Below are 13842 nucleotides of genomic sequence, written 5' to 3' on the forward strand. Positions count from 1 at the left end.
CGCCATTTTGGCTCACCACAACCTCCGCCTCCCGGGTTCAAGCAATTCTTCTGCCTCAGTCTCCCAAGTAGCTAGGATTACAGGTATGCGCCACCACGCCTGGCTAATTTGTATTTTTAGTAGAGATGGGGTTTCTCCATGTTGGTCAGGCTATTCTTGAACTCCTGACCTCAGGTGATCTGCCCGCCTCAGCCTCCCAAAGTGTTGGGATTACAGGCGTGAGTCACGGCGCCCAACCACATATAACCTGTTAGGTAAATGAAGACACTTCCACACTCACTCTTTCCATTTATAAAAATATCATTCTTGTGCATGACATAAGATTGACAAAATATATACCAGTTAAGAGCTTGTCCAAAATAAGTCCAAGTTCAAATCCACTGCCATTTATTTTCTGCCTGTGTGTCTGTTCAAAAACTTTAACATGTATTTTTCTCTCCTATAAAATGTAAATAATTTATTATCTATAGAGGATTTTTACGATAGGACATAATTTCATTTACTTTTATAGACACTGCAAGAAAATAATTTACTACCTTAAATCTGCAAATCAATGGTACGGCTATTAGAACAAAAATTAGGTTTAATTCTATAAAACCAACAAGCCAAAAATGTTTCTCTTCTAGGTTATAAGATAAATTTGGTTCAGGTTGGATGCAGTAGCTCATGCCTGTAATCCTAGCACTTTGGGAAGTCAAGATGAGATGATTGCTTGAGGTCAGGAGTTGGAGTCCAGCCTGGGCAACATAGCAAGACCCCATCTCCACAAAAACAAAAAAAATTAGCTGGGTGTGGTGGCATGCACTTGTACTCCCAGGTACATACTCAGGAAGCTGGGGCAGGAGGATCCCTTGAACCCAGGAGTTGAGCCTGGATGGGAGAGCTAGACTATGTCTCGTAAAAAGAGATATATTTGGTTCATATAACAAAATACCATTATTGTGTTTGATACTACTTAATCTATGATAGTCAAAAATGTCAACAACGAAGTGACTAAAATGTTCCTGCTGTTTCTACACCTGATAGTTTCTGGCTAGTAATATCTGGATTTCATTTGCCTAATGAAATCTGATTCTAAGTAGTGGCTTTTTAAATAAAAAATATACTAATTGAATATCCCTTGCATAGAGTCTTAAAATGTCCTATTTTTTTCCTTTAAGAATAGGAGCCATAATAGTATCTATTAAAAATTAGTATTTTTGGCCAGGCACAGTGACTTGCCTATAATCCCAGCACTTAAGGAGGCTGAGGCACGAAGACTGCCTGAGGCCAAGAGTTCTTGACCAGCCTGGGCAACACAGCGAGACCGTCTTCACAAAAAATTTTAAAATCAGCCAGATGTGGTGACATGTGCCTGTGGTCCTAGTTAGGAGGATGACGTGGGAGATCCCTTGAGTCCAGGAGTTTGAGGCTGCAGTGAGCTATAATCAGGCCACTGCACTCTAGCTTGGGCAACATAGTGAGACCCTATCTCTAAAAAATGAACAAAAATAAAAACTAGTATCTTTCAAAAAATTTAATATTTTCCTTATATTTGTTATATATAATAAACTGTTACCTTTTTTCAAAACTATGATACATCAAAAGAATTTTAGACTGTGTGAACAGATTTCAATGTTATTATCAGAAATTCCCAGATGGTTTTTTTTTTTGCAGGGTTGTTTGTTCAATTATGTGCATTTTATATCAATTTAAACTTTTGTTTGTTCTTTCTCCAATAATATTATACTAGGAAGCATTCTGATATATTATTGTGCATTGTTGACAACAGTTCCAAAATGGCAATTCCAAATTCAAAGGAAAAGAAAAGAAAATATTGATTATCTTCTCACAGGAAAGCTATGTTTTTCTACAAAAGCCTGAGCCACCATGCCTGGCCAAGGAATTTCTTAAAACTTTATTTGGTCTGGGTGCGGTGGCTCATGCCTGTAATCTCAGCATTTTGGGAGGTCCAGGCGGGCAGACTGCTTGAGCCCAGGAGTTCAAGGCCAGCATGGGCAACATGGCGAAACCCTAACTCTACAAAATTAAATAAATAAATAAATAAATAAATAAATATTAAAAAATTAAAAATTAAACATTGGCTGGTTATGGTCCCAGCTACTTGGAAGGCTGAGGTGGGAGGATGGCTTGAGCCCAGAAGATGGAGGTTGCAGTAAGCCAAGATTACACCATTGTACTCCAGTATGGGTGACATAATGAGACCCTGTCGCTACAAAAAAACAAAAAAACCAACCTTTGCTTGGTAAGAGAGCAAGCATCAACATTTTAAAGAACTGCACTACTATGGCAAGACAGCATAACTAGTACTGGTCAGCAGGTTCCGAGCATTGCATTGTCAGGTTCCTAGCTTTTCCCCAACCATGGGAAAGTAGCACCACTCATTTATCCAAGTGATTCTTGGGAGCATGTGAGTCCATGTAAAGCAGGCATCTCTGGTGTTCTGGTAGAGGAAAGGGGACTATTGAAAGGTCTCTTGGCTTTTGAGGGAAAGGGTGTGGAGCAATATAAGAGGACTGAATAGGCATGTTTTGACCTCTCATATTCCTTCTGTTCAGCGAGTAAGATCTAACCACTTGAGTTAACAAAGGAAAGGAGTTTGGCAGGGATTGATCAGAGACAATCCTTGTCCAAGAGACTTGGTCGCTTACATTATATCTATCCCAAGGAAGAATGCCTGAACTATGAATGTATTTTGCTGTGGAACCAGGACTGGGAATAGGTGGGGACCAGTTCTGGATGCCATTTTTTTCTTTGTCTACTGCATCTGATAGCTTCTTTACCTTTACTTTAACCACCTAGTTTATACAGACTACATTTGGTCAGCCCACGTTGGGTGAGTTAAGAAAGACATTATAAATAACTGCCCTTAAGGATCATTCAAAGACCATCCAAAACAGGACTAAGAATTCATCTTTGTCCTCTCAAAGTTAGATTTCCAGAGACTACAAATACAATAAAATTTATACCAATCAGCACAAAATGAGAAAAACAAGGATTCTGTGCATGCATTTTCTGCCCACCTTTATTCACTTTTTTGGCATTAAAATATACTTTAAGAAATGATAACTGGAGCTCTGGCTCTTGATCTATGTGAAAATGAGGACAATATCCCAGGGGCGGAGGGAGCCTAGGATCCTAAGCAATGTGGAACAAAAACTACACCAGCCCTGGACTGCCTCTGGTTTTCTACAGAGAATTAAACTCCTAACTGGTTCAACACACTGTTTAGCTCTCAACTGCAGCCAAGTATAGATACTGTTTCACAGAATTCTGCAACAGGAACATCATCTGAGACGTAATACCATCTAATAATGAGACCAAACATATTTCCCAAATATTAATAAAGGTTGTGAATGCTCTACTTAAGGAATATCAATCCATTAATGATGGAAATAACATTTTAAAAATACATTTACTTTAAATATTTTTATGTAACACATGCATAAAGATAACTGCTAATGGTATCATAAAATTTGTAGAATGTTTATCTAATACTGATTAAAAGTTTTGTCTAAAGAATTTATTCTTATCTACACATGAGGAAAGATTAGGAGGTTACAGTGAAAACTGTATGCAATGCTTTTTTTTTTTTTTTTTTTTTTTGAGATAGAGTCTTGCTCTGTCGCCCAGGCTGGAATGCAGTGGCACAATCTTGGCTCACTGCAACCTCAGCCTCTCAGGTTCAAGCAATTCACCTGCCTCAGCTTCCCAAGTAGCTGGGACTACAGGCACATGCCGCCGCGCCCAGCTAACTTTTTAAATTTTATTAGAGATGAGGTTTCACCGTGTTGCCCAGGCTGGTCTCAAACTCCTGAGCTCAGGCAATCCGCCTGCCTTGGCCTCCCAAAGTGCTGGCATTACAGGCGTAAGCCACCACGCCCAGTCAACTGTATGCAATTTCTAAAGGATCTGACATATATTTAATATAAAGTGCCTCCCTTAAAATATCTTGATGAATTCTTCAAAAATTGGCAATCACTTTTTTTTTTTTTTTTTGAGATGGAGTCTGGTTCTGCTGCCCAGGCTGGAGTACAGGGGTGTGATCTTGGCTCACTGCAACCTCCACCTCCCAGGTTCAAGCAATTCTCCTGCCTCAGCCTCCCAAGTAGTTGGGACAACAGGAGTGTGCCACCACACCCAGCTAATTTTTTTTTGATTTTTTTTTTTTTTTTTTTTGTAGTAGAGGCAAGGTTTCACCATGTTGGTCAGGCAGGTCTCGAACCCCTGACCTCAGGTGAGCCACCTGCCTTGGCCACCCAAAGTGCTGGGATTACACGCATGAGCCACCGTGCCCTGCCGAATCGACATTTTGTTGTTGTCGTTGTTGAGACAGAGTCTTGCTCTGTCGCCCAGGATGGAGTGCAGTGGTGCGTTCTCAACTCACTACAACCTCCACCTCCCGGGTTCAAGCAATTCTCCTGCCTCGGCCTCTCAAGTAGCTGGGATTACAGGCGGTTGCCACCATGCCCAGCTAATTTTTGTAGTTTTAGCAGAGACAGGGTTTTGACATGTTGGCCAGAGTGGTCTCAAACTCCTGACCTCATGTGATCCACCCGCCTCGGCCTCCCAGTATGCTGGGATTACAGGTGGGAGCCACCATGCCCCTCCTACATTTTTTTTAATGTTCTAAATACCCTCACAGCCTAATTTTCGAACATTTATTTTGCCAAAAGGAAACTGTGTTTCTAACTTTTTCTCTATTACAATTTTCATTAATCTTTTTGAATGCTTTTTAAAAATAGGTAACTTAAAAAAATCTAAGTCTCTAATAGAAATAAAAATCTGAACAATTACTGGATTTCCAATATAACCTTTTATAGCATTTCAAAAACAAATCTTAATTCGGCCAGGCGCGGTGGCTCATGCCTCTAATACCAGCACTCTGGGAGGCTGAGGCGGGCAGATCACCTGAGGTCAGGAGTTCAAGACCAGCCTGCCCAATATGGCAAAACCCCGTGTCTACTAAAAATACAAATATTAGCAGGGCATGCTGGTGTATGCCTGTAATCCCAGCTACTTGGGAGGTTAAGACAGGAGAATTGATTGAACCTAGGAAGCGGAGGTTGCAGTGAGTTGAGATTATGCCACTGCACTCCAGCCTCGGCGACAGAACAAGACTCCAAAATAAATAACAAAAAAATAAAAAAACAAATCTGAATTCAAATCAATACCTTTAAAGAGAAATGTAAAACTCAGTTTAATTTCAAGTTTGTATAGAGAATGCATGCCAGTTTATATTTTATAAACACAACCTATCTTATTATAAATGCAAAATAAGAAAAAGTGATACACTAGCTGTTATGAAGGGTGAAAACATTATATAAACTTCAAAAGGCTGCTTTCTGCATCTGCATCTATGTAATTTCATGATTCTCTACCAATTTCATTTACAGAAATAATCTCTAGAGTCAAATTATTGTTCACTTTCATGCCCCCACATGGGAAGTGGTAGGTGAGTATCTGTAGGAATACAATTTATTGTCTGCTCCTCCACTCAGAAGTAGCTGTGTAAAAGGAGAGAAAAAGAAAACATAAGTAAATATAATTATTTCATATCATAGCTAAACCTAATTAAATACTAACGATTTTCATTACAAAAGGAATTATGGGTGAGCAGTTAACTTGCATTGAGAGTTAGTAAAGGGACCAACATTGTTTCACTACTATACTACAATACTGTATATTAAAACATTAAAAGCTATCATTTAAATTTGGTTGAGACACAATATGCTGTTGCACTTTCTATAAAGCATCTGCCAAGATATATAATAAGTTTGAAAGGGATATAGTTTTACCTATTAAATTAAAAGTTTTTAAAGGACAGCACATTAATTGCATATTACAAATTATTCAAGTAGCCCTAGGACTTATATTTAGAAATAATTCTTAGGCAGTAAAAGCACATGTATATACATAAAAATAATTAAATTGTAATTCTTTGGACACATTTTATAATGCAGACTTACGTAAGATTTTTCCAACCGGTAAACGCTTTCATCCAATTAGTCTTAAATAGTGAGTTTTTAGATGTAAAATGTTTCACGAAGATACTCATGGGGACTAGGCACAGTGGCTCACGCCTGTAATTCTAACACTCTGAGAGGCTGAGGCGGGAGAACTGCTTGAGGCCAGAAGTTCAAGACTAGCATGGGGAACACAGTGAGACCACGTCTCTACAAAAAATTTTAAAATTTGCCAGATGTGGTGGCACCTGCCTGTAGTCCCAGCTATGCAGAAGGCTAGGGCAAGAGGATCACCTAAGCCCAGGAGTTCAAGCCTCAATCTCTAAAAATAAATAAATAAATAAGAAGATACACATGGGGGCGGGAGGATTGCTTGAGCCCAGGAGTTCGAGGCTGCAGTGAGTCACGATTGCACCACTAACATTTCAGCCTGGGCAACACAGGACCTTGTTTCTTAAAACAACAACACAACAACAACAACAAAAACCCCACTATACTCACAAGGAAAAAAAATGCTCTAAAATTTCAAATTTACTATTCCTAGTATTATTATTGAGACAGGGTATCACTCTTTCACCCAGGCTAGAGTGCAGTGGCACGATCATAGTTCACTGCACTCTTGACCTCCCAGGCACAAGTGATCCTCCTGCTTCAGGCTCAAGTAGCTGGACTATAGGTCACACCACCATGGATAGCTAATTTTTTAAATTTTTTGTAGAGACAGCATCTCACTATGTTGCCTAGGCTGGTTTTGAACGCCTGGGCTCAAAGAATCCTCCCACCTTCCCTCCCAAAGTGTTGGGATTACAGGCATAAGCCACCATGCCTGGCCTATTAAAGGACAAATTTGTTTCTTCTTTGAATGAAAGGTGAGATTTTATAAACAACATTAAGGGAAATAATACAGAATTATAAATATCAAATATATTGAAACTAATAAATTTTATAAACACAAACACCAGATTTATTCTAATACACTTTCCTCTTCATCAAATAACTAATAAATTCTTACCCCTGTGTCTGTCCAGTCTACACTCAGAACTTTGTCTTCATGAGCAGCCAGATCATAGAGAGGAGCCTTACAACTAAAAGATGAAAATATTAACATGTTATATGCCTTCAGTGTTAAAACAAACATTTGAATAATCACTTATCTGAAAACTTTACAGGGTTTACCAACCTTGCCCGAATAACCACTTAATCTTAAAATTCTGTTTATTTGATCACCTCTCCTCTTTTTCCTATATCATTGGTAGACCACAGGTATTTATTATAACAAAATATTCAGGAAAAAAAAATGTTATTTCATTATAAGAATTTATTTATAATTAGGCCCATTTTCAAACTTCCTTGACTTTTTTTTAAACCCCCAAACTATGGCCTTATATACTGTTTGTCTAGCTATCTACATGCAAAAAACAACATATTAACAAGAATTTCTTTTTCTTTTTGAGATGGAGTCTTGGTCTGTTGCCCAGGCTAGAGTGCAGTGACGCAATCTCGGCTCACTGCAACCTCCGCCTCCCGGGTTCAAGCGATTCTCCTGCCTCAGCCTCCTGTGTAGTTGGGATTACAAGCGTGCGCCACCATGCCCAGCTAATTTCTGTATTTTTAATAGAGACAGGGTTTCACCATGTTGGTCAGGATGGTCCTGAACTCCTGGCCTCAGGTGATCTGCCTGCCTCAACCTCCCAAAGTGCTGAGATTACAGGTGTGCGCCACCGCGCCTGGCCAAAAATTTTTTTGATCCTGGCTTTTCTTTTGCATATCAGTATTTGTCACCTGAGGTTGTATAACCATGAGGCTTTTTTTACTCTTCTGGTTTTAGATAAGAATTTCAGTATTCATTTTCTTTCTGTAACAGGTAATTGATACGTTTCTTTTGTAGATCATAAATAGAATGTACCTTCTTGTATCCCACAGCTTAACGATGTTATCTAAAGATCCTGAAATCAGCTGCTGTTCATGGGTAGGAGACCATTTTACTGATGTCACCCAACCGGTATGTGAGGTTAGGGACAATGACACCAAAGAACCATCTGAAGAAAGCAAAAAAGACAAGTGTCGAAATTTACAAAACAGAAGTAGGTAGAATAAACCCAAAAAATAGTTGTAGAATTTTTTTTTTTTTTTGAGATGGACTCTTGCACGATCTTGGCTCACTGCAACCTCCGCCTCTGGGATTTAAGCGATTCTCCTGCCTCAGCCTCCTGAGTAGCTAGGATTACAGGCACACGCCACCACACCCAGCTGATTTTTGCATTTTTAGTAAAGGCAGGGTTTCTCTATGTTGGCCAGGCTGATCTCCAACTCCTGACCTCGTGATCCGCCCGCCTTGGCCTCCCAAAGTGCTGGGATTACAGGAGCCACCATGCCTGGCCATAAATTTCTTTTTTTGTACATCTCCAGTGAGATGAGAAATAGATATAATTCACACATATTTTCTCCCAGTGGTTTACATGACTCACCTTTAGTTCGGGGATCCCACAGTCTGATATGCCTATCTGTGCTTCCAGATGCCAAACGTTTACAAAGTGGAGAATAGGAAATACAATTAAACACTTTATTTCCTGTCTGAAAAAGAAAAGGAAGAACATTAACCATCATAGACTAAAAACCAGCTCTAGAAGTTTAGCACTTAAAAGAACACTAAATTTGTCTTACCAAAGTTGACTTAAGACTGCCAGACTCAACATCCCACACTCTAATTGTATGGTCCCAAGAAGCACTGCAGATTTCTTCAGCATCTGACCACAAAACTGAGGAAACTGCTTCCATGTGGCCAGAGAGGGTCACTATGGGAGTCTAGAAAGGAAGACCCCCAAAAGGGGAAAGTGTTTTCATTACAGAGTAATTGAAACAATAATAGTACATATTACTTACAAAGCCCATATGACAGAGACAAACTGCCCATCTTTCATATCCCGACTTATTTCTTCTTTCTTTACAATGGAATGGATATTTGTTTTTTATTTTATACAAGACACTGAGGCTGATAACTTGCCCAAGGTCATAGAGCTTGTAAGTGGCAGACTTGAGTCTGAACCCAAATATTACTTGTCTGTAGTTTTTCCACTGTATTCTGCTGCTCTTCATCTGTTCTACTTTTCATTTTGATCAGCATTAACACAAACTTAACTCTCCCAGCTGACAAATGTTATATTAAAGGTTAGTGCTGGATGGTTTCCGAATGGCCTTGGACTGATGGATAGTTTCTCCCCCTCTTTTTTTCTTGCCTGTAGTTCTCATAGTAACTATAGAATATTCCAGGAATATAACATCCGGAGATAGGGAGCAACTGGCCAGTATAGCCTGGGGGCTCTATTCCAGCTCCTAGAAACAGGATGTCCTTCAAACTTTGCCCAGAGAGTCAAGTGACCCCAGGGTACAAAAACCAGGGCAGGCTGCTTTTTGGGATCCCTCAGCTGTGCTGCAAGTGACACACATGCAGTTAACACTCCATTTGCCCCAGGCAGCTTCCTTGAGCCTTGGGGGACTGGCTCACAATGGATCCTCGGCTTGTGTTGTCCATTGCTGCCTATCTGTAAGTAATAAACCTGTTTCATGTAACGTGTTGCGTGTGTGCTCTTCCTCACCAGATTCAGGCAATTGGTAAAACTGTAGCCCAGGATGCGGTGGGTCAAAGTATTCACACTTCTATTCCTGGTGGCTGGCATGTGATGACCTTTACTATCCTCCACTCAGTGGGAATCCTCCCTTAGGACTGGTTATTAGTGAAACTGCTTCACAGTTAACACAAAAAGCTTTGTGATCAGACAGACATAGGTTTCAGCACCTTCACTCAAAATATGCTGCCAATTTCTACATAACTCCTCCAGGTAAATTAATCTCATTAAGTTATTCTTACCACCACATTCCTCAGCACCTTTAAGTCCTATTATTTAATCTTTAAATAATGTACACAGTTCACTTATTAATACTCCACAATCTCTAATGTCTTTCTAAACTAAAAGCCCCAAACTAGGTAACTAGGTAGAGTACCTACCTTAAATATAAGGAGTATATAAAAGAGAGTGGGAAGACCAGGCACAGAGGCTCATACCTGTAGTCTTGACGCTTTGGGAGGCTGAAGCAGGAGGATCACTGGAGCCCAGGAGTTTGAGAACAGCCTGGGCAACATAGTGGGGCTCTATCTCTACTAAAAATATAAAATTAGCTGGGCTTAATGACACATGACTATAGTCATAGCTGCTTGGGAGGCTGAAGTAGAAGGATCACTTGAGCCCAGGACTTTGAGGCTACAGTGAGCTATGATCACACCACTGTACTCCGGCCAGACCCACTCCTGCAGTGGGTCACTGCACTCGGCCCACAGTTGTTTTAATAAGGGGTTGTTTTTACAACGCTTTAAATGGTAACTTAGGTTTTTGTGTGAACAAGAGAGATCTTGTCTCTCAAAAAAAAAAAGAGAGGAGGCCACACAGGGTGGCTAACACCTGTAATCCTAGCACTTTGGGAGGTCGAGGTGGGTGGATCACTTAAACTCAGGAGTTCAAGACCAGCCTGGGCAACATGTTGAAACCCTGTCTCTACAAAAAAATATAGAAATGAGCTGGCCGTGGTGGCACATGCCTGTAGCCTCAGCTATCCGAGAGGCTTACATGGAAGGACTGCTTGAGCCAGGGAGGTGGAGGTTGCCGTTAGCTGAGATTATGCCACTGCACTCTACCCTGGGCAACAGAGTGAGAGTCTGTCACAAAAAACAAAACAAAACAAAAAAAACCTAGCTGGGCACGGTGGTTCACGCCTGTAATCCCAGCACTTTGGGAGGCCAAGGCAGGTGGATCACCTGAGGTCAGGAGTTCAAGACCAGCCTGACCAATATGGAGAAACCCCATCTCTACTAAAACTACAAAATTAGCCGGGCGTGGTGGTGCATGCCTGTCATCCCAGCTACTCAGGAGGCTGAGGCAGGAGAATCGCTTAAACCCAGGAGGCAAAGGCTGCAGTGAGCCGAAACTGCACCATTACACTCCATCCTGGGCAGCAAGAGCGAAACTCCATCTCAAAAAAAAAAAAAACAGAGAGGAAAAGAATTCTGGAATCGAGGATAGTCAATCTATTTTTATATAACTTTGCTACATTTAACTTCCTTAAATATTGCCTCATCTGTAATATTAAGGAGTTATAACTGGATCAGAAAGCAAACTTTTTCAGTGAAGAACCAGTAAGTAAATATTTCAGCCTTTGGAGACCACATACAGTTTCTGTTGTATATTTTTCTTTGCTGAGTAGTATTCTGTTGTATGAATAATACCATAGTTGGTTTTTTTTTTTTTTCCTGAGACGGAGTTTTGCTCGTCGCCCAGGCTAGAGTGCAATGCATGAGCTTGGCTCACTGCAACCTCCGCCTCCCAGGTTCAAGTGATTCTCCTGCCTCAGCCTCCCAAGTAGCTGGGATTATAGGTGTGTGCCACCACACCTGGCTAACTTTTCACATTTTTAGTAGAGACGGGGTTTTACCATGTTGGTCAGGCTGGTCTTGAACTCCTGATCGCAGATGATCTGCCCGCCTCAGCCTCCCAGAGTGCTGGGATTACACGTGTGAGCCACTGCACTTGGACCACAGTTGTTTTAATAAGGGGTTGTTTTTACAACACTTTATACTTATAAAAACCATCCCTTAGCTCTCTGCAGTACAAAAATAGGTGACAGCCAAATTGCCTGTTGGGCTGTAATTTGCCAACTCCTAGACCAAATGATCCCTGAGATCTCTCTTCCAGCTTTAAAATTTTCCTGAAAGAAGTAAAGGAACCTGATAGAGGAGTGAGAAACAGAACAATCTCTGATGTGATCTAAAACAAAATGAAAAGGTGACACAGAGGTAATCAGAAGGCTCTAGAATAGAAAATGACATGGTAAAAACAATAGGCAAGCTGATCATATGAATAAGCTATACCATTCCTAGGCATTTACCCAAGAGAAATGAAAACAGGTTCACACAAAAACCCAAATACAAATGTTGATAGTTTTACTTATAACTGCCCAACTGGAAACAATCAAATATCCTTCAGTTGGTGAATGATTAAACCAACTGTGGCATATCCATACAACAGAATACTACTCAGCATCGATACCCCCGATAACCTCAAAAAATGTCAAATGCTTTATGCTAAGTGCAAAGGGCCCGATACAAAAGACTACATACACTAAACTATGTGATTGCACTTATGTGACATTCTGGAAAAATTATAGGGACAGACAGCAGAGCAGTGGTTTTCAGAGGATAGAGGCGGGAGGAGAGTTGACAAGAAGGGGCAATATGAGTTTTCAGGGATGATGGACTCTTTTTTTTTTTTTTTTGAGATGGAGTCTCGCTCTGTCACCCAGGCTGGAGTGCAGTGGCGCGATCTCCGCTCACTGCAAGCTCCGCCTCCCGGGTTTACGCCATTCTCCTGACTCAGCCTCCCAAGTAGCTGGGACTACAGGCACCCATCACGTCGCCCAGCTAGTTTTTTTGTACTTTTTAGTAGAGACGGGGTTTCACCTTGTTAGCTAGGATGGTCTCGATCTCCTGACCTTGTGATCCGCCCGTCTCAGCTTCCCAAAGTGCTGGGATTACAGGCATGAGCCACCGCGCCCGGCCGATGGACTATTCTATATCTTGGTTGTGTAGCAGTTACATGATTCTATATATTCATCAAAACTAAAGAGTTATACACCAAAAAGTGAATTTTCCTCTAATAAAACTTTTCTTTAAAAGTAGAAAAGTCAACGTTGGCATTGTCACTACAAACTAAGTGGAATAGTATTACTGGAGGGAAAAAAGCAATTTTGAGAATTATGGAGGAAAAAACTTCATTGTACGTTAATATATGAAGCAAACGACAGGTGAATGAACTGGCAGCATTATTCACATTAACACATTTCAGGCAGTAGAAAGAAATGCAAAGAGAAGATACCTATTTTTGATATGTCTTATCTCTTTTTTCTATTATTTTGCTAAAATCCAAATTTTCCTTTAGTTTTTGTGAGACAAGGTCTCACTCTGAAACCCAAACTGGAGTGCAGTGGTGCAATCATAGCTCACAGCAGCCTTGACTTCCTGGGCTCAAGTGATCCACTTCAACCTCTCAAGTAGCTGGGAATATAGATGCACACCACCATGCCTGGCTAATTTTTAAGTTTTTAGAGATGGGGTCTTGCTATGTTGCCCAGGCTGGTCTTGAACTCAAGTGATCCTCCAGTGTTGGCTTCAAAGTACAGGTGTAAGCTACCATCTTGGGCCCCAGATTTTTCTATTATTTCTAACACAGCAACATTTTCATTGTAATTGGCACTTCAAGGGTTTCTGGCATGACTTAAATTAATGATTTATGAATATATAAATTTAAACCCTATAAAAAGCTAAATGATTTCTCAGGAAAAGCCAGGGAAAGGGGGAAAAAAGCTAAATGAGAAACTCAATATACTATTCTTTCTCTCAAATAAAATGAACTATGGGAGCAAGCTTACAAAAGTATGCACTAGAAATAAATGGTATCAGCAAAGCAGAATGGGAGAAAAATACTTAAATACATATATTTAGCAAAAAACTTGCATCCAGAATACATAAAGAACTCTTACAAATCAGTAAGAAAAAAAAAAAATCAGTAAGTAAAAGAGAGCCAACACTCTTTTAAAAAATGGGCTATGACGTGGGAGGACTGCTTGGGCCCAGTAGTTTAAGACAGCTTGGGCAACAAAGCAAGACACCATCTCTATAAAAAAATGAATAATAACTTAAAAATTAGCTAAAAATATGAACATTTCATAATTGAGTATCAAAGATCCAGGGCTTAATAAAAGTTAATCATGACTTTAATAACTGACCATATCAAGTGCTGGTAAAGATGTGGAGTAACAGCTAGGCATG

General features: G+C 40.2%; 1 protein-coding gene across 1 annotated transcript in view; it reads right to left on the reverse strand.

Moving 5' to 3' along the window:
• Nucleotides 1–5171: 5171 nt before the first annotated feature.
• WDR12 (WD repeat domain 12) overlaps nt 5172–13842 on the reverse strand; it is a 34231-nt gene continuing 25560 nt past the window's right edge. Inside the window, exons 9-13 of the mRNA XM_025405280.1 lie at nt 8631–8771; nt 8435–8540; nt 7873–8005; nt 6979–7051; nt 5172–5507 (exon numbers count right to left, since the gene is read on the reverse strand). Of these exons, the coding sequence (XP_025261065.1) occupies nt 5430–5507; nt 6979–7051; nt 7873–8005; nt 8435–8540; nt 8631–8771 (531 nt within the window). The 3' untranslated portion in view covers nt 5172–5429. The remainder of the gene's footprint in view (nt 5508–6978; nt 7052–7872; nt 8006–8434; nt 8541–8630; nt 8772–13842) is intronic.

This window comes from Theropithecus gelada, chromosome 12 (assembly GCF_003255815.1).
Source record: "Theropithecus gelada isolate Dixy chromosome 12, Tgel_1.0, whole genome shotgun sequence".
Lineage (NCBI taxonomy): Eukaryota > Metazoa > Chordata > Mammalia > Primates > Cercopithecidae > Theropithecus > Theropithecus gelada.